This window comes from Leuciscus leuciscus (genome assembly GCF_965113295.1).
Source record: "Leuciscus leuciscus genome assembly, chromosome: 7".
Taxonomy (NCBI): Eukaryota; Metazoa; Chordata; class Actinopteri; order Cypriniformes; family Leuciscidae; genus Leuciscus; species Leuciscus leuciscus.
This window is the reverse complement of record NC_138731.1, coordinates 35,874,365-35,896,613: the sequence shown is the minus strand read 5'-3', so window position 1 is coordinate 35,896,613 and position 22,249 is coordinate 35,874,365. Positions and strand designations below refer to the sequence as shown.

At 39.6% G+C, this 22,249-nt stretch overlaps 1 protein-coding gene across 3 annotated transcripts in view; it reads right to left on the bottom strand.

Moving 5' to 3' along the window:
- cps1 (carbamoyl-phosphate synthase 1, mitochondrial) overlaps positions 1 to 22,249 on the bottom strand; it is a 53,689-nt gene that overhangs the window by 1,711 nt on the left and 29,729 nt on the right. For 2 of the 3 annotated variants that reach the window (XM_082174548.1, XM_082174549.1), the window contains exons 28-36: positions 20,996 to 21,071; positions 11,761 to 11,838; positions 9,344 to 9,451; positions 8,408 to 8,497; positions 7,956 to 8,126; positions 3,650 to 3,724; positions 2,920 to 3,018; positions 1,214 to 1,273; positions 936 to 1,048 (exon numbers count right to left, since the gene is read on the bottom strand). In XM_082174548.1, the coding sequence (XP_082030674.1) occupies positions 936 to 1,048; positions 1,214 to 1,273; positions 2,920 to 3,018; positions 3,650 to 3,724; positions 7,956 to 8,126; positions 8,408 to 8,497; positions 9,344 to 9,451; positions 11,761 to 11,838; positions 20,996 to 21,071 (870 nt within the window). Of the gene's footprint in view, positions 1 to 935; positions 1,049 to 1,213; positions 1,274 to 2,919; positions 3,019 to 3,649; positions 3,725 to 7,955; positions 8,127 to 8,407; positions 8,498 to 9,343; positions 9,452 to 9,823; positions 9,970 to 11,760; positions 11,839 to 20,995; positions 21,072 to 22,249 lie in introns of those variants that run through there. The other variant, XM_082174550.1, reaches the window with a different exon arrangement.

The window sequence follows — 22,249 nt, the reverse complement described above, 5'->3', positions numbered from 1 at the left end:
CATACTTGTATCTCAGTATGCAGTGTCTGAAGGCATGCAGTGTCAGAAAATGAAGGCATTTTGCTACAACAGAGCTGTGCACCAGAGCAGAATGCTAACGTAAGTGACACAAAGATGCCTGAATGCCAAAAAGGTGACTGGATCTTCGGTTGACAGGCTTAGCTTCTTGAGTCTCAACAGCAGATCCGTGACTGTTACAGCTAAATGTTTCCTATAAAAGCCAACAATCAGTTTCAGGATTATGCAATATCACTCTTAACTCATAGTTTTTATGTTTTTATAAAGTAACTATGTTTTTCATCAGCATTACAGGCTGTAATTATAATTAATTATAATTTAATCATATATATATTATATATATATATATATATATATACACACACACATATACACGCATATTACATATTTACGTTTAAACGTTTGAAAACATTTAAAACGTTTTTTTTTTTACTATTGTTTTCAACATTGATAATAATAAGAAATGTTTCTTGAGAAATGTTTTCATTATATTACAATGATTTATGAAGGATTATGTGACACTGAAGACTGGAGTAATGATGCTAAAAATTAAGCTTTGTCATCACAGGAATACATCACATTTTAAAATGTAAACTGCTATTTTAAATTGTAATAATATTTCAAAATATTAAAGTTTTCACAGTTTTTTTAATCAAATAAATGCAGCATTGGTGAGCATAAGTGACTTCTTACTTTTGAACGGTACTGTATATGCATTAGCCATTATAGAACCCCATATTTTATTTCCTTAAAGTTTCTTTAAAATGTTCATTAAATCGCAATTAATAATAATAATACTAATATTTTATTAGTATAGCACTTGATAATTTTTTACAAATATTTTATTTAAATATTGAATCAATTTATAGTGCTAATAAAAATACAGTTGGGAAAAAAAAAAAGGCTAAAGTACTCACCTGCTGATGCTTGGTAATGGTGTGTTAGTGGTTTCATGGCTCGGCCAAGCAACGGGGATAGTTGGAACATCATTAGCATTAAGCCAAGCTGACGTACCCTCTGTGGCGTACAGCTAAAGACAGGACAGCAGAAGCAGATTTGTTCTTTATCCACGTGAGATGTAATTCAGCTAAGAAAAAGACTACTAAAAGTGTCTCAACAGCTGTTTTATTGGTTCACGACAGTAAAAACAACTGTATATTGAACCCAACAAATGATGTGGATGAGAATGACTCACCTTGAAGCCCTCCTCATGAAGCTGATGAGCAGTGGAAAGGAAGTTAGGCCTGAATGAATGCTAGAGACAAAAACAAACAAAATATTAAGAAAGATATCAAGAAAGAAAGAAAGAAAGAAAGAAAGAAAGAAAAAAAGAAAGAAAGAAAGAAAGAAAGTCTGACAAAAAAAAGATCACAGCCAAAAGGTCAGGTAGTCTGTGTGGATGGACACAGAGGAGGAGACTATTTCTAGAAGAAAAGTCTTCCTCGAAGCACTTCCAGATCAATAGCACAGCTCTGTGTTCACGGAGACTTAACCACAGGCTGGTAATCAGGCTTTAAAAAGCATGTCAGATCTGCAGTCCCCAGGTACGGCCATCAGGCAGGTAGTGTCTACAGAATCCGGAGGTTTGTTTTCGAATGGGAATTTCATGCTCTCATTCATACCCGAGACTCCATTAGAACACAACGCTGTCTGAGCATCGTCAATGACCCTGACAAGATATTTGATTTCCACGCTGAGAGTGGGCATGAATCGTAAACATCTGAGAGAGCACGGGAGGAAATGAAAGAAGGCATGCCGATGATGATACAGTATTACATCAAAACATAAAACAAAGCCTCTGAATTCCAGTGTCATAGTCGAGGCTTATAATGATGTGTGAACATCACACAGTTACACCCAAGGAAAATGAACCACAAAAACATTTCGCCTATAGAAAACCATTTGAGGAAACAGATCGTAACTATTAAGTGCTTTGTGTTTTAAGCATTTAGGAATTTCTTTATAAAGCCTGTTTAATACATCTTGTGCCTGCAGAATGAGGTTGGTGTCACACTTGCCGAATGGAAAGACATTTCACTCTGATTCTCTGTCACGTGAAACTCGCTGAAATTAAAATAGGAGTACTGCAAGAACATAAAACACTGTAAAGGTGATTCAGGATGTATTTCATGTGAATAAATGTGATTTTGTATTCGCCCCTTCGGGACTGCTAAATGTTCATGTGCAGCTTCAGAGAGATTTACATGCAATCATTTCCAATTTTCGTAGTCATTTATGGATGATCAATGTTTGCGATTTGTGGCTTCACATTTGATAAGATATTTTGAAAAATAACTGCTTTGTTACCAATATTCTTCAAAATATCTTCTTTCGTGTTCAGGACAACTTGAGGGTGAGAAAATGAAGACAGAATTTTCATTTTTCTGTGAACTATCCCTTTAAAGATGGTCAAAGGTCTTCCTCTACAGGAAATGAAGGCTTGTGGGTTTAATCTATCCGACTGCATTGTTATTATATTATATTATGCACAAGTCATATTGACCATTTTTATGACACTTTTATGGTGTTTTTTTGTCATTTCTGTAGCTTGACAAATCTAGTCCCTACCATTGTATAGAAGAGCAGCCAGAAAATGTTTTTGTTCCACAGAAGAAAGGAAATCTTATATAAATCTTATATTTCGTAAGAGTAAAAAACTAACAGAATTTATATTTTTCCATGCTAACTTTGAAGCTTATTAATGATCTCTAAATATTTTCAGGAATTGTTTTCATACTTGAAAACCTCATATTATGGTGTTTATCATTTTATGAGGAAATAACAACCTGCTCTGATCAAAACGAGCCAGAGATGTACTACTGTGTAAATCAGAGAGGATGTAAAGCAGGCAGTCTTTTGAGATTTATCCTTTAAGGAAAGAAAAAAAAAAATCTCCTTTACTTGTATCCCAATGAGAATCCCCTTCTGGGGAAGCTTGAATCCTGTAGAGAGCATGGCCTTCAGGAAGGCAGAATAGATATTTGGTCCAAAGCAAGCCACCTGCAGAGAGCAAAAGAGATTGCTGAAAAACAAGAGCAAGAAAGAAATATCTTGATCCTTAAGATTATGAGCAAATCTGCAAATATTCATTGCAGCATACAGAAACTCCTGGATAAATTATTCATTCATCTCCATTAGTACAATATTCAAAGCCAAGGTGAGATAAATCAAACATATTAATGTTGCTGAATAAAGGTAGACTGGTGTGATATTACAATTATGAAGAAGAAAAAAACGGACAGAATGGGGCCATCATAAAATCTGGGATGGAGATATTATACTTCCTGTTCTAAAGCTGAAAATCAGTGCTGCACGATAAAAACCTCCTCCTGCTTCATTGTCCTCCAGGCTGGTTTCTATGGTTTTCCGGTTGCCAGGGAGAGCAGGTAGAGCGGGCCGAGTGGAAACATTAAAATAATCTTTGCTGAATTTTAAGGCTGGACAGAAAAACTAGATGTAGGTGTCCACGAGCACCTCAGAACTAATAGGGCTTAAGATGGACAATATGTAAATGTTTATCCCTGATGGTGGGGCTGTTTCCCAGATAACTGTGATGAAAACATGAGCTGGAGCCTCTTCAGATTTTATGACAGATGTAACAGTAATCAATGTGTCTAAAGTAGATCCATACCTCTCCAGTGGAGGCCATCTCACAACGCAGGACAGGGTCAGCTTCTCTCAACCGAGGCCAGGAAAACATGGGAGCCTAGCAAAGAGTATAACAATTTTCAACTTCAAGTAGTTTTTCAATGTTTTGTTTTTTTAATGGCTAATGCATATACTGTACAGTACCGTTTAAAAGTTTCAAAATGTTTTTGAAAGATGTCTTTAAATGCACACCAAGGCTGCATTTATTCAATCAAAAATACAGTAAAAACTGTAATATAGTGAAATATTACAATTTAAAACAAGCATTTTCCATTTTAATATATTTTAAAATGTAATTTATTTCTGTGATGGCAAAGCTAATTTTTCAGCATCATTACTCCAGCCTTCAGTGTCACATGATCCTTCAGAAATGATTTTAATATGCTGATTTGCTGCTCAATAATTCTGTAAACTGATATATTTTAGGATTCTATGTTAATAGAAAGAAAATTATAACTGTCTTGACTGTTACTTTTTATCTATTCAATGCATTATACATATATATATATATATACAGAGATAGAGAGTGTGTTATATATGCAAATTAAATATACAAAAAAGTCTTTAAAAAATCTAAATCCTTATTTTACACAATTTTTACTCAAAATTCACACAAAACATTGAAAACTGTAGGCAATAAAATTGTCTGATTAAATCATATATTTCTCTATCACTTTTAAGCATGATTTTGATCACATATAGACCTGCAAGAGAAACAGTAGCAATTTAGGAGATGTACAGTAGGCATCCATTTATTTAAAAAAGCCATCTGATACAAATGCTGTTTACTTCCTGACACGTATCTGTGAAGCATTATTGCTCCGTGTTTAGCACAAATCCTGGGAACAAGAAAGTGAGAAAATGTATACATGCCTAATGAAAGTCTAATGTGTCCATTTGTAATATAGGGTTAATGGTTTCAAGAGCATTTGACTTGTTAAGGTGATTCTTGCCAATAAAATGAGAGCGTATGGGAAAACAGGAAACCTGCTTCACCACTGCCACCCACAGGCCAAAACATAAGCAGACAAAATGCAAAAACATTTGAGGAAGAGACATAAACTTAAAGGACACATGAAACGACTTAAAAACGGTCAGGTTGTGATACCTCAATTTAAGCAGAACATATGTAATGTGAAAAAGGATGCTGGGTAAGTTTTAATTTTGGGTGCTACTGACAGTCAGATTATTCACCTTATTTTGCAATGCGGATGTAGGCTATTTTCTGTGAATGTGCGAGTCTTCCGATTCATTGGCTGCTATAGGTAGAATAACAAGTGCACAACACAGTAAAAGTGTTTATTTATAATTAAGAAAATACAATAAAATAAATGTGATAGAACATTTGCTATATTAATTGTCCAGTTTTGTACCGCTAAAAATAACTGGAAGTGGATGAGACCAGAAGCCTCGCACATTCATGTTACAAATGGCTGCATCTGCTTTTAAGTTAAAAATAAGCTGGATAGAACATGATGAGACTGCTAAAGTCTGAATGTTGTGGACTAGACCAACAGGGGAGCAGGTTTGACTTCTATTCAAGCAATTTTCGAGTGACGGGGCGATCTGATTGCCCTGTGAGAAGTGACATCCTTATCTCTCCAATTAAAGGCAGACAGCTCCCATTACCTGCACAGGGGACACGGGACACAGATTAACACGCAACCTCTGCCTCCACTGCAGCGCGCCACCAGGGGGAACTCATCCTTGAAGCCATCTAATCAGCCCTGGATAAGCCAGCCTCACTTACGTATGTAAATGCGAGAGGAAGCCGCACCGGCGGGAATAAACAAGCAGCTTTGATACATTCTGTTATTGATGCATTGTTTGGCTGTTAATGTGGCAGGAATCCCAGTGGGCACCACCGCCAGGCTGAACTGTGGAGGTGAAGGACACTACCAGCTCTACTACTACTACTACTACTACTACTACTACTACTACTACTAACCGGGCACCGTTCCAGAGACAGTTCATCATCATAGCAGATACATTATTTATCACTGAACCCCCTGAGGATTCACACTACCCTGCGAGGAGAATCTCAGAACATCTTCGGTGAAGTAGCAAAGAGTGGTCTTTCCTATTACCAATTTATAGAGCTTCCTTTAAAGGCCGGTGGTTGGTATGGAAACCAGGCCTGCCTGGTCCCAATGGGTCACTGCATACATTACAAGAGGAAAATTGCAGATATTATACACTCACAATCGTATCACATAATGCAGAGAGAAAGAGGAAGAAAAGTCAGTGAGCAAATTTGTATTGAACCTTTTGAAAGATACAGTATCAGAATCATCTTAGTGGACGCATTTCTCAAAAAAAAAAACATGGTTCCCTGGTAAATGTGAGCAGCAGAGAATCTCAAACAAGAATAACGAGCACTTTTATGAAACACAAAGATGGAGCATGTCCATGCACTTTGAAAAGCTCATTCAGTACATGCCAACCTTCCTCCAACAGTCATTTGTGAAGCTGAGGAAAACAGTTAAGACTTCACATAGGGGACTTGTTAGGCAGGAAGTGCCCTATTTCTGAGACGCTACCCAAGAAACAAGAAACATGACAATGTACCAATGTGGACTTGGTCATATTAATTCATATTATTAGTGTCATCCCATACCTGACTACTCCCACCGAAATTAACTAATACAATTCATTTAAGATCCTATTACATTTATCATACATTTTAACTTTTTCTTAGGTGCCACAAATCAAGAAAGAAAGAGCCAATATTATAATAAATATGTATTAACTACTGTTCAAAAGTTTGGGGTTGGTACAATTTTTAAATGTTTTTTAAGCAAGTCTCTTACGCTCACCAAGCCTGCAAGTCAAAAACACAGTAAAACAGCAATATTGTAAAATATTAGTACAATTTAAAATAACTATTTCTATTTTAATTTTATACTTTTATATATTTTTTTTATGTAATTAATTCATGTAATGGAAATTCAACATTTCAACAATTTAAACATTTCTTTATATTAATGTTGAAAACATTTGTGCTGCTTAATTATTTATATATATACACACACACACACACACACACACACACACGCAAGATTTAAAAGCAGAAGTCTCCATTTGCTCTTGTAGCTGTCTAGGAGAAACAACTGAGGTATAAGCGATATCTTCATCAAAGCATTTCTTTCCTATGGGAAACTTAAGAAAAAGATCACGAGTGATGCATTTGAAAAAGAGAGAAAATGAATCTTTAATCTTGCAAGAGAATGTAAATCCCCTATACATCTCTCCCTAACGGAAACATCCAGTTAACTGTTTAAAATTCCTCTCAGCACTAAATGAGGTATTTAAAACTTTGAGACTGGCAGGAGACGGGGATTATTCCCTTATGATTGGCTCCTCTTTGGGGTTATTGCACTAAAACTCCTTGATCATTTCACAGGAAATGACTTTAGGAGAATAGAAACATCATTCAGGCGGACTCCTGAACCTGTGATAAAAACCAGCACTAACACTAGTAATTTAATTGTATAATCAATCACTTTTAAAGCCCACCCTTAACTGGCTTGCTCAGTAAGTAGTAACTTGTTATATGAGAAGACAAATAAACTTCTAAACAGCAGTACAAATGATCTATGGCAGTACTTTGCAAACAGGAAGAATGTGCCTTCCCAAGGTGGTACATAATATGCTGGAAATATACATTACTGTTCAAACATTTAGGGTAAAACATTTTTTTAAAGATTTTTTATTTAGCAAGGATGCATTTATAATGTTTTTTATTTAAAAAGCTACCGGTATTCTTTTGAACTTCCTATTCATCAAAGAATCCTGAACAAAAATCACAGTTTCCACAAAAATATTAAACAGCACAACTGATTTCAACATTGATGATAATAATAAGAAATGTTTCTTGATCACCAAATCAGCCAATTATAATGAAGGGACTGAAGGATAATGTGACTGACTGGAGTAATGCCTGCTGAAAATTCAGCTCGGCCATCATAGTAATAAATTACATTTGAAAAAAAAATATTAAAATAGAAAACAGTTATTTTTAATTGAAATAATATTTCACAATATTATTGTATTTTTTATATAATATATAAATTAACTTTTCCCAGTCTGTGTATATAATATTAATGAGTATATCATATTTTATAAATATTAATATACATATAAAATACATATCTTTTTTTTATTTGTTTGTTAAACTTTCATAAAACTTCAAAAAACATTACAGACTACAACTGAGCCTGCTTCTCAAATTCTCCCACATGAGCACATGTGCAATAACTGCTAGATCACAGCTTACTTCCCTTACACACCTTAATGCCGACATAGTCGACTGGAATGATTGGGTTTTCTAGAGAGGGCAGATGAGACTCGTCCACTGGCTCCCCCACCATGACCCTGGTGGCCACATCAATGAAGTCCACACCAATAGTTTTAGAGACGAAAGGGAAGGATCGAGAGGCACGCAGGTTACACTCTATCACCTGAGACAGAAACACATGGTCCTGAGTAACAAATTACAAATATAAAGCTGAATGCAAACTCAAAAGCTTAGCATGATTCATTTCCTCCTGACCTAATGATTCAATAAAAAATATAATTTACAGAGTAAATAAAGAAGAAAAAAATGACAAATAGTTCATTCTGTATCAAAAATGTTTCTAAATGTTGTTGGTCCACTGGCCCTGAAAAATTAATGTTCAAATTCATATATTTTGAAGTCATCGTCACATTTTTCATGAAGAACTGTGAACCAATAACTTACCATAACATCATTGCCTTTCACCAAAAATTGAGTGTTAAATGGCCCTGAAATCTCAAACGTCTTAGCAATTTTCTGTGTAGCAGTCTTCACCTAAAATAAGAAATATATTTATATATATATATTATAAATATATAAATAAAAACAAGTAATACCTCACTTAAAGTCTTTGCTTATGCACAGGCGGAAAACATCAGTCACAGTCTGAGTTATGAATGCCCTGTCAAAAATGCACCAATTAAATGTACAACTTGAAACCTTTTAGGAAGCACAGAAAGTTTAATATCAACTCTGATAAAGCGAGGCAGCTGAAAAGAGAAGACTTTGACTGCTGGCCCTCTGAGAGACAGTTTGTAACTTTGCTGGGAATACACACGCTTTGTCAGATGTGTTTTAAGTTGTGGATTTCACAAACACACAAACTATTTTTGACTGTCAGCTTTGATTCAGCTTCAAGGAGAATGAAAAGTCACATCTGTGTCTCATGAAAAACGCAATCAAGACCACACCATTCTGGAGGGAAAGAAACTTTAGATTAAGAATGACACCAGCATATGTTTAGATAGCAAGACGGCAAGTTACAGTATATGTAGACAGGTTTGATTTTTCCTGCTCGGACTGCAGTGGTTTTTGCCACCACACATTGATTGTCATAGTAACAATGCAAACTTTAGCAGAGGAGGTTTCAGCATTATGTTTTTCATGAGGACAGTATCCAAATCGCCACAGAGAAAAGTGGGAAAGTGTGGCAGATTCAATGTTTTAAAGTACACTATGACTACCCTATGAAGATGGTTTGGATCAGGATTGTGAAAAATGTTTTGAAATGTGTTGGAAAGGCACAAAAAAAAATATATATATATATGTCTGAACAAGGTGCAAACCAGCTTAACCAGAAAGGACAAAGAAAGCTTTGTTGAATGTAAATGAGGCTGGGACCTTCTCCAGAGCTCCCTGGCTGATGGACTGGGTGGGCAGTATGAGTGTGGCGTCTCCTGAGTGCACTCCTGCGTCCTCCACATGCTCTGTGATAGCATGAGCCAGCACCTGTAACGACAACCACACTTAAAACAGCTGATTAACTATAATTTATTTCAACTTGCATATAGTTTAGCTTTTTTGAAAATCATAGATCATCTTGTGGCTCATACTTTATCATCAACTGATTGCAAACTTGGAAAAACAAGGTGAGATAGGCAAACGGCCTGTACATTGAACACCCAGGCCTGGTTTCACAAACAGGGCTTAGATTAAGCCAGAAATAGGCCTTAGTTCAATTAGGGCATTTGAGCAGCTTTTATAAACGTGCCTTAGAAAATAACATTACTGGTGTGCATCTTGAGACAAAATAAAGTGCAGTCCTAGTCTATTCCGCACTCAAGCGCACGCATGAAGTTTGACACAAAGAACCGGCAAAAGTAATGATTATGAATGTGCCAAATATAGCAAGGAGACATTTTAATTGTTTATTAATAAACTAGTGTTTTCTGTGTCAGTGTCGGACTTTGCTGTAAAGATGAAGTTGACGATGCTGACTCGCCATCTTCACAGTATTGTGAAAGCACCTATAGAGAGAAATGCACATTTCATTCAGATTATATAAGCAGAGAGTAAAAAAATTTATAAAAAATAAGCAGAGAGTAGCTATTTCTTTTTGTTTTTTAAAAGTAAAACTTTAAAAAGTTTTATTGTTTTGTTTAAAAGTAGACATTTCAAGCTTTCCATAGATATATTTCTCATGTATGTGAGACAAGTAGCCTATACGCTGAGTTTCGGTTCATTTATGAGACGAGCTTCAGTTCACGAGCAATGCAAGTGATCACGCCCACGCATCCACGTCCTGATTATAGTGGCTTCTTATTTATTAAATCCAGGCAATTGGTTGATGAAACATTGATTAAAATTAAGATGAAATTTATACAAAACGAAATTCACTTGCGCATCTGATTATCCTATCTTACTCTAACTTACCTATCTTATCCCTATCTTGCTGTTCACTTTTCATATAATCAACATAGATGAAATAAAAAAATAACATATTATTTAAACATAAATATGAAACTAAATACGTTTCCTTAATGGATACAACACGTATAATATTATTATTAAAATATACTAAAGTACTTTGTAACGTAGTAACTTAAGTAGTTTTTCAGCAAACTACTTATTTACTCTTACTCGAGTCATATCATTTCCCTGTACTTCTACTTGTACTCAAGAAAATAATCTATTTAGTAGCAATACTTTTACTCAAGTAATTTTTTTCAGTACTCTTTCCATCAATGTCTTTAGAACTCCAAACAAGTGGGTACTATTTTTAGTGCCTTTTTACAATTCCTACCAAATCAAGTTATGATACATGTAGTTTGAACTGTATTATAATGGCCATTAATGTCTTTAAAATGATATGCTTTATGTACTGGTATAACCAAAGATATAGGTTATGAAATATTTTTTTAATAGATAACCGATTAACCTACTATCTTAACTTATACACTTCATTTGCACCTACCCTATATTCACATGCTTTTATTTTGTACAGAAAATTGATCCTGCTACAAACTACAACATCTCAGAATAGCTATACAACTAAATATTGTGAAAACTTTTGATCAGGCATTAAAACAGCTACTAAACCTAAACGAGTCCTAAACGAGACCCAATTTGTCATGACAGTGGGACTAAAATTGATCATTGATCACAAATATCAATAGGCGTTAAGACGTTTTACAAATCACATAATAAGTTTGTGTGTGCGATTTAGATTTGATAACTGAGCACACAGGCCTGGGATAGCTTCATTTTGAGTGTGAACAAAGGCAGATTCTTTGTTCAGCCAATCAGAAGACTTAAACGCAATTACTGTGTCACAACACATTTTGACGTCAATTTAAACCAAAACAGGCTACAATTAAGATTATACTCCCTTTAAATGCAAAATACACATCATGTGACAATCCTAATTTTAGGATTCACCACAAAAATTTAGGTAATAAATAAAGCCTTGATAAGAGTAAGAAGATACAAGAATTTTACAAGTTAAAGCTCCACAGAGAAGCTGCCAAAGCCATATTTTATTTTATTTTTAGTTGTCTTGTTTTTGTTATGTGTGGGTGTGTGGGATAACAATGTTCTAAAAAACATTCTAAAAAGTTTTCCACAACCTCTGAACAATCAAACCACTGCAACGTAGATCTTTTGATTCGGAGAGACATTTTCAATCAAAACCAAGTGTTCCACATTCTGCTTTCAATTTTAGACAGATTTCTATTTAATGCCTGATCATTTTATTTTACTCATTTTACCCATTTTCTGTTGGAGAATTAAAACACCAGGATGATTCTAGAATCGCTCACCTTGCCCATTCTGGCTACTGCATCCACCTCCACTTCTCTGGCACCACAAACGAATTTGGTGATGACCACAGGATGATCCTTTTTCAGAGAAAATGCAGTAAATAACAACATTGCTGAAAACGGCTTTTAAGAATACAACACAAAGGACATCAAAAAAACTCTGTATTGAAAAGCTCATTCAGAAAGTCGTTCAAGGCTAACGCTGTACATTGACAAGTACAGAGTGTTTGTGCTTCCCAGAATTGCTAACCGTCTCTTACAGACACATCAACCTGAGTCTCATGTAGCACAGGGTCATTTTGATACTTATGTGAATATAAGCATCCTGCAGTGCAGAACTTAACCCTTCAACCAAGCACATGTCTGAAAGACCTGTGTGTATTTCAATCTTGTTATTTCCATTAGTTATATGAGTGGCTTTCCAAGACAACCTGATGGACACTTTGAGAATAATAATTTGTGTGGGGAAGTGAAACAAGCTATTAGGCTGGTAGATTTTCATTGAATGTGGCTGATGTACAGACGTGTGCTGATAATTTCAGCCTTTCATCTTTAAGTTGATCTGTGTGGTGTTACGTTCATATAAAGTAAGTAACAGGGTGAACCTTTGCCGTGTATGTATAGTGAAAACTGCCAAATTGTGCAGACATAATTTTTTTGGCCAGGCGGTCAAACAAAGAAATTATTGAACAAACAAAATTTATTTTAGCATAGTAAAATAAAACCTGTAGCTGTAGTTTGCCTTTTTTCCAAATAATTGTATCAGATAAATACCGTAACCAAGTTTACACACACGAGAGCGAGAATATATACTCATATACTAAGCAAATATGTATTTACCTGATGTAAGGGCACACTAAGGCTAATTGAGTGCTTATGAAAATTATTAATTCCTTCTCAATCCAGCCACATTATTTTACCAGAGTGATAAAAGGGTTCACAACTCTATAAATCTATATTCCATAGATCTGCTCCGTTATAGGACCGTGAAGTTAAAGACCTCATGAAATCATATTTGGAATTATGTGGCTTTTAGTCACGTCTGTTAGCTTAGATGACATCTATGTGCTAGTGACAAAGAAAGCAAGCAAAGAAAAGATAACTAAACCTGTGTTCACACTGGCAGAGATAAAGCGACACAACCCCATTCATTTCAATGGAGAGTTGGCGATTTCCAGCGACACGAGCGACAGGGACTGTTGGCGACCGGATGGGGCATGTCCAGCGATGTGACATTCAACTTTATGCAAATGAAGAGTGAATTTCGGGAGCGACAACCAATAGGAGTGAAGTCAGTGGAGTGCACTAGCTCATTTTAGCAGTTTGCAACTGTCCTATAATTTATGATAATGAATGACTCCGAGCCTGATTGGTTTTGTGAGCCCAAATAAACCCTTGCCCTTTTGCTGCAGATAAATAGCTGCGATGGCAAAGAGCATCTTTAATATCAGGCATTTTATGTACTGATTCCATTTAGATTTAGATTTTTCCTTCCAAAATGTTTGCTTGTAGCGGCAAGAAAACGCCTCGGTTACGACTGTAACCTCGGTTCCCTGAAGAGGGAACGAGCGTTGCGTCGAAACTGACGCTATGGGGAACGCTTTGCGTGATGACGTCTTGAAGCACATGTAAAATCAGTCCAATGGTGTGGTGGAACGTCAGAGGCGGGTGACGTCACGTCCCAGGAAGCTATAAAAGCCGGCCCGAAACAGAAAACGAAAGCTTCGTAAAGTCTGAAGTCGCGCTGACAGGCATGAAGGAGATATGGCAAGGCGACGCAACGCTCATTCCCTCTTCAGGAAACCGAGGTTACAGTCGTAACCGAGGCGTTCCCTTTCAAGGGAACTCGCGTTGCGTCGAAACTGACGCTATGGGGAACGTCTATACCAACGCCTCCATAGCTACAAATGTGAGCAGCACTAAGAAGACAAAACATGAGACCCTGGAGCAGAGTCTAAATCCAGAGAGTAGAACCTGATGAAGGTGTGCGGTGAGGACCAGCCTGCCGCATCACAGACGTCCTGTAACGATACTCCTGATATAAGGGCCTTAGAGGCCGCCATACTCCTAGTAGAGTGCGACCAGACAGCCAAAGGAGAAGGCTGTCCAGCCGCCTCATAAGCAAGTGAGATAGCCTCAACCACCCACTTGCTCATCCTTTGCTTAGACACCGGACCTCCCTTGTTAGGAGACCCAAAGCACACAAATAATTGATCACTTTTACGCCACAGGGCAGCTCTGTGGACATAAGCGTCTAATGCCCGAACTGGGCAAAGCAAATTATTAGCCTCCTGGTCCGCATTCTGAAAGGGAGGAGGACAGAAGGCCTGCAGAACAATAGGTCTAGCCACATTAGTGGGGACCTTGGGGATATAGCCCGGTCTAGGGTGAAGAAAAGCTTTGACCATACCCGGAGCAAACTCCAAGCATGACGGAGCAACCGACAATGCCTGGAGATCCCCTATTCTTTTAAGAGAAGAGATGGCGAGAAGAAACAGAGCTTTCAGAGTTAGAAACTTCTCAGGAACCTCCTCAATGGGCTCAAAGGGGGCCATGGAAAGGCCTTGCAGCGCAACGGACAAATCCCATGGTGGCACCCTAGAGCGAACTGCAGGCCTCAGCCTCCAAGTGCCACGAAGGAAACGAGATACCAGAGGGTCTTTCCCCACAGACATTCCACCCAAAGGAATGTGGTAAGCACCTATGGCCGCCACATAAACCTTTAAAGTGGACGGGGTCAGACCTGCAGTGAACCGGTCCTGCAGGAACTCCAGAACTGTACCAATTGGGCAGTTGACTGGATCCAACCGACGGTCACGACACCAAGAAGTGAATACTCTCCACTTCAGGGCATAAAGTTTCCTCGTGGAGGGAGCTCTGGACTGTAGAATGGTCTCAACAACCTCAGTTGAGATACCTGACTCTATGAGCTGGGCCCCCTCAGAGGCCAAGCCCACAGGTTCCACAGTTCTGGGCGGGGGTGAAATATTGAGCCCCCTGCTTGGGACAGAAGGTCCCTCCTGACAGGAAGCTCCAGAGGATGCCCGTCGAGGAGGGACACAAGATCGGGAAACCATACTCTGCCCGGCCAGCGCGGGGCTATAAGAAGTAGATGGACCCGGTCCCTGCGAACTCTTTCCAGAACTCCCGGGAGCAGAGCCACTGGGGGAAAAGCGTACAGACGTAGCCTCGGCCACGTCTGTACCATAGCATCCAGTCCCAGAGGAGCTGGATGCGTGAGGGAGAACCAAAGTGGACAGTGAGACGTCTCTCGAGACGCAAACAGATCCACTTGTGCTTGGCCAAACTCCCTCCATATCAGCTTCACCACCTCGGGGTGGAGCCTCCATTCCCCGGGCCTCGGCCCCTGTCTCGACAGAGTGTCTGCTCCTATATTCTGTACCCCGGGGATGTAGGCTGCCCTGAGTGACAGCAACTTCCCCTGGGACCACAAGAGGATATGGCGTGCCAGATTGGATAATGGGCGCGAGCGCAAACCCCCTTGGTGGTTGATATAGGCGACTACCGACGTGTTGTCCGTATGCACTAACACATGGTGTCCCCTGAGATCTGTGATAAAGCTCCTCAGAGCCCGGAAGACAGCTAACATCTCTAGGCGATTGATATGCCAGGAACGATGATGGTCTTCCCACAGACCTTGAGATGAGCGACCCTCTAGGATCGCTCCCCAGCCCGTGAGGGAAGCATCCATCGTTAGCAGTTTGCGACGACAAGGAGCTCCCAGCACTGGGCCCTGGGACAGGAACCAGGGTTTCTTCCACATAACCAAGGCAAGTAGGCATCGCCGCGTGACCTTGATTGTGCGAAATGGGTTGCCCCTCGGGGGAAAACCCTCTGGTCCTGAGCCACCACTGCAGGGGCCTCATGTGCAGTAGTCCAAAAGGTATCACGTTGGAAGCTGCTGCCATGAGACCCAACAGTCTCTGGAACTGTTTGACAGTGAGTAGCTGGCCTAGCTTTACACTTTTCACAGCTGCAAGGATGGAATCTACACGTGGCGGTGACAGGCGCGCCTGCATCGACACTGAATCCCAAACCACGCCTAAAAAAGTGGTCCTCTGAAGTGGAGAAAGCACACTCTTCTTGGCGTTCAGCCGTAAAACCCCAGCTCTTTCATGTGGGCGAGAACAACATCTCGATGTTGAACCGCCAACTGATGCGACTGAGCTAAAATCAACCAATCGTCGATGTAGTTCATGATGCGAATACCCTGGAGGCGCAGAGGCGCCAGAGCTGCATCCACGCATTTGGTGAAAGTGCGGGGTGATAAAGCCAGGCCGAATGGAAGAACTCGATATTGGTATGCTTTGCCCCCGAAAGCAAACCTCAGGAACTTCCAATGACACGGACGGATGGAAATATGGAAATATGCGTCCTTGAGATCTATCGTGACAAACCAGTCCTCGGACCTGATCTGTGGCACGATTTGTCTCAAAGTTAACATTTTGAACTTGAGCTGCATGACTGACTCGTTCAGAACTCGAAGATCTAAAATGGGACGCAATCCCCCGTCCTTTTTTGGAACTATGAAGTACCGGCTGTAAAACCCGGTTTCCCTGTTGGAGGGAGGTACATATTCTATGGCCCCTTTCTCTAACAGAGTGTTTACTTCCTGTTCCATAACCAGAACCTGCTCGGGGCCCACCACTGTGGGCAGGACCCCCATAAACCGAGGTGGGCGTTTCTTGAATTGTATCTGATACCCTTTTTCCACGGTCTGCAGGACCCAACGAGAAACATTTGACAGTAGCTTCCACGCTGTCCAAGATTCTACTAGAGGTACCAGCCTCTCGAGACTGGTTTCTGGATTTTGTTGCTGTTGAGTAGTCGGTTCGTCGCCCTGTAATGGCGCACCGGCAGGGAACGACCGAACAGACTGCTCTAGCACCCTCCTCAGAGGGGGCGGGCATCCCGAGGCCACTACGTTTCCGGGTGCACCTTGAGATATGTGCTCGCCGGAGACCGCTGCGCCCTGTAACACCGGAGGCGGCAGGGTTGGCAGAACGGTCCCCTGAGGGCACCGAAGAGAGACGGGCACCGTGAAAAGAGGTGTTAACCGCTCTGCTTCGGGGGGAACTACCCTCATTTGTCCTGAGACCTCGGACGTCAGGACTTTTTCCCAGCAGCCTTCTTGGCGGTAATAACGGTCCGCAGATCCGTTCTACCCCTCGAAGGCTGCTGGGTTTGAGAGCGCCCTCCGTGTCCCCGAGATTTTTGTGGGGGAGCACGAGAGGACACACTCTGTTTTTGAGTGGCACGATGTTCAGCGCTCTTTTTAGAGGAGTGAGGCTGCTCCCGCTCAGCAGCCTCAATGAAAGAACGGCGGGGGAGAAGTTTTTGCAATGCAGCTGCCTGTTTAGCAGCTTCCTGAGATTTAGCTACCGCACTATTAACTGCATCACCAAATAATCCAACAGTGGAGACCGGAGCATCTAAGAGAACGTGTTTTTCTTTCTCTTTTATATCGCTCAGATTGAGCCACTGATGCCTCTCAGTGGCCACCAGGGCTGCCATAGACCGCCCGATTGATTTAGCGGTCTCCTTGGTGGCCCTGAGAGACAGATCTGTGGCTCTGCGAAGTTCGGCCACCGTGTCAGGACCAATTCCCCCGCCCTCCTCTAAATCCCCCAATAATTCTGCCTGATATGCTTGCATAATAGACATCGTATGCAGACACGCTGCAGCTTGACCAGCGGCTGCATACGACTTATGAACCAGTGCTGATGTGAATTTTACTGGCTTGGAGGGAAGTGAAGGAGCCTTCAAGGAAGATGCCGTTGCTGGAGAGAGATAGCTCGCAAGCGTCTCCTCCACCTTCGGCATCTCCCCATAACCATATTCTTTATATTTATGAATGGAAGAATAGTGGGATGTTTGTGGTGTATAAACTCTGTATGACACTGGTTTTCCCCACGATCTCGACACCTCGGTGTGGAGATCGGGGAAAAACGGAAGGCTTCTTCGCTGAGGCTGTGCACGAGATGGCAGGAAGCGTTCGTCGAGCTTACTTTTCGAACGAACTTCCTGCCTATCCTCTGGCCACTCAATTGATAATTTTTTAACTGCTCTCGTGACAACATCGAGCAATTCCTCAAAAGCGTGAGACTGAGGTGGCGAATCCTCAGACTCAGCTTCAATACTAACAACGTCCAACTCCTCAGAGCTGGACAATTGCAGTATTGGTGCCTCCATCGGGGGGGAAGAAACCGCAGCGCGTGCTTCCACACCCTGATGAGAGGCACTGGATCTATCAGAAGGATGTTGAGATAAGGCAGAGCCCGTCTCAACATCCACTGATAAATCCATTTGTGAACCCCAGGACTGAGATCGACGCCGTGCCTCGGCAGCGGCGGGACCCAAGCCCTGGGGAACGTGGTCGGGATTGAACCGAGCCAAGCGGGATCGGAGCGTACGCAATGGAAGCGCCTCGCAATGCACACAGTCACCACCCTCGAGTGCTGACTGGGCATGCTCCTCACCCAAACAAACAACACAAAGAGTGTGAGTATCACCTCCCGTTAAATAACGCGGGCAGGGATGGACACACACTCTAAACTGCTGCTTGCTCGCCATACTGAATATATATATATAATATAGACAGACAACACCAAATAACAAGGACAGATTCAACACAGAGCGCAACTGAAGACTCAAAAAGCTTTCGTTTTCTGTTTCGGGCCGGCTTTTATAGCTTCCTGGTACGTGACGTCACCCGCCTCTGACGTTCCGCCACACCATTGGACTGATTTTACATGTGCTTCAAGACGTCATCACGCAAAGCGTTCCCCATAGCGTCAGTTTCGACGCAACGCGAGTTCCCTTGAAAGGGAACTGATTTGTCTACAACATAGAGCAGGGATTCCCAAAGTGTGGAGTGTACGCGAGCTACCACCAGGGGGTGTGCGAGAGGAAAAATGTAATGGCGGTCTGTTTTTTTAAGTGGGATTTTTCCATACAATAAAAAAACATGAACAGTAAACATTTCCTTTGTAAATTCCTTTTCCTTTTATTTTAAATAAAAAAAACTATAATTTATTAGTTTTTGATAAAACAAATACATATGAAATGCACAACGACACACCTAAAGTCGCTCACGCACATACAAGCAAACTCTACACACACGAGACGCACGGAACTCTCCGCGCACATACTCATATTAGTAAAATAATTGCTGCAAAGACCGGTACCACGACAAATACGATGAAGCCCTTGACAGTGCACGGAGTAAACATAGCAGAAAGTTGCTCCGTCTTCGACTGGTAAATGAAGATATACCTTGTTAATCAGTCTGATAGTGTTTATATTGCAATAATGACCAACTGAATGTACACTGCCGTTCAAAAATGTGTTGGTTAGTCAGAATTTTTTTTCAGTAAGGATGCATTAAAGTGATCAAAAGTGAACTTAAAATATGTCACATGTGTAATGTTACAAAATATTTCGTTTTTAAATAAATGCTGTTCTTTGTACATCAAAGAATCATGAAAAAAATTATAGTTTCCAAAATATTAAGCAGCAAACTGTTTTCATATTTCTGAAGGGTCATGTGACACTGAAGTAATGATTTAGAAAATTCATCTTTGACATATAGTATTCAACTCTATATTTATTCAGTACATATCCATGTTCTGCACTTATGGAACCACTGTATATCCTGCACTTGCTGCTATTGCACTTCTGGTTAGACCTAAACTGCATTTCGTTGCCTTGTACCTGTACTTGTGTAATGACAATAAAGTTGAATCTAATCTAATCTAATCTAAACATGAATAAATTACATTTTGAAACATATTCAAATAAGATTTTAAATTGTAATACTATTTTACAATATTACAAGTTTTACTGTATTTTTGATCAAACAAATTCAGCTTTGGTGAGCTCTTTTAGATATATATATATATATATAAAATATTGTTCCTTTGTGCTTTTTTTGTTCCTTTGTGCACTGGCTAAGGAGCATGAGTCAAACTGAAAAAAAATAAAAACAAAGTTTTTCTGAGGTAATGTGTTATGTTAAAATGGATTTCATAAAATTGGTATCGAAAAAAGTATCGTTAGGAACCGGCATCGAAACTGAGGTATCGAAATTGGCACCGGATCGAAAGATTTTGAACAATACCCAGCCCTACATATAGGCCTACTGGGAATACTAATACACTCTGTGTTCTGGTTATTTGCGCATGATTAAACATGAGTCTTTATATGGCGATAAAACAAACGTTATTTTTTTGAAGTGGGGATTGGGGGTGCGCCAACCCGGTTGGGACATAGAAGGGGGTGCGCAGGAAAAAAAGTTTGGGAACCGCTGACATAGAGTAACATCCGTGAATGTCATTCACAAAATGCCACAACCACTGGCGACATGCAGCGACAAAGTCGCTGGTAGTGTGAATGCAGTTTAATTTCTCTTTTAGCTAATATACACATTTGTACAAATTGACAGTCTTTCTCTTTTGGCAAAATGGATTACAACATTGCTAGAATTAGAAGAGGCAATGCTAAAATTCATTCATCCATTAATTTGGCATTTAAATTTAAGATATGAGGTGATGTACTATGCCTCACAATTCAGACAAAGTTAATTGTTGTTGATCTTTGGCAGAGGTCCATCTAGATCATTGATTTTATGTAAATATTGCAAAGAATTGACTTAAATAGTTCTCTTCATCCTGTAGCTACAAGTCTCGATAATTTACTAGCTCATGACAATATAAAACTGATCATTTTCATATTTTGTTAGTGATGGTAATAAAAAAAAAATATGGTGAAAAACAAAATCCTATATAGCAATCCTTGCTAATGCACTCAGGAATGAATGGCTCAATGATAGTGACAGTGAAGGTAAAGCGGTTTTGCTGGATTCAGGAAAACTATTGCACTCTTAAGTGAAAAACTGTAAGGGGCAGCAGGAACAGGAGATGAAAATTAGTACTGGCCCTGAGGTACAGGAAAACTGGAGCTGATGGAAATGTGCTTGGTCTGCCTTTAAAAGAATAAAAAATTCTTTAAGGCACCTTTTTCGAAAGTGTGTTTTACATAGGATGAAATATAATTTCAAGAGCATCATTCATTTGTGATAATGGGTTAAAAAAAGCATGCATATTACATAATTCATGACTGAGCCATTGCATGATTCATGTGGCAAAATCAACACGCTTCACATGAAGTTATTTGTGCTGTGACAGGGCCAAATGGTTAAATGTGCAGACCTCACCTGTGACACCTGTGTGGCTTCCTCCAGGAAACGTTTCATCTCATCTTCACCGTACACAACATTCATGGCTGAGCCACTGAAAAGAGAGAACGATTTTTATCATTCATCACTATGACACTTAAATGAGTCCATCAGGAAATAATATGAGACAAAACATAATTATATGATTATAGAGTCAAACCTAACAGGATACTGTATGTAGAGTTGTGTAAAAGAAGAAAGAAAGAGAGAAAAAGCCAACTAGAGGAATATATTTGGGTCAGCTGCTCCTCGAAGCGATCAGCACTGAATGCGTTTCATATTGAAAGAAATAAAAGACAGTTTTCTGTGATTTTAATGGTATCAGCCCTGCAGCTAACATTTGTGGTGTCACCAGACATCTAACAGTGACAGCAATCCATACCTGAACAGATGATCATCCAAATATCTTGTCTGTGTCTGTCTGTCTAACTATCTATATATTCAGGATGGATGCATTAAATTGATAAAAAGTGAGTGAAAAAACTATTTCAAATAAATGCTGTTCTTTTGAAATTTCTATTCAAAGTATTCAAAGTATCTCCACAAAAAAAATTTAGCAGCACAACTGTTTTCAACATTGATGATAATAAATGTTTGAGCAGGAAATCAGCATATTAGAATGATTTCTGAAGAACCATGTGACACTGAAGACTGAAGTAATGGCAGCTGAAAATTCAGCTTAGCTTATTTTAAAATATATTAAAATAAAAAACAGTTATAACAATTTGGAGATGACATGACAAGATGGCACATTGTAATTTTTTAACACTCAGCACTTCTCATTACATACCTTATAGAAGGTTTGAAATCAGAACTAATCAACATCAATAGTTTGATAAGGCAATAGGTGCCTTTTGCAGTCTTTTGCAGTCTAAGGTGATATCAAACGATTTCATAGATTTAGCCATTTATGGCAAGTAAATTATCCCAAATAACTTGCTATTGGCAAGAATGGCAAAAAGTTAATTGTGAACTCTGGTTGCATCCCACAAAAATATTACAACAGGTGACCACTGCTTACTGTCACACTATTTAATTGAAAGTCAGCAATATGTTTCACTAACATCTCAAAATACAGTCACAGAGAGACAAGAAGGAAACATACTGAGACAGCCCTAAGTGTCTCTCTTCAGTATGAACCGCTCTACGGTCCAGATGAACTGGCAGTGTTTCTGTCAGGTTCTGTGTCGGAGCTGCAGTCCCAGAGAGTCTGAGCCTGAGGCATGGGTTTAG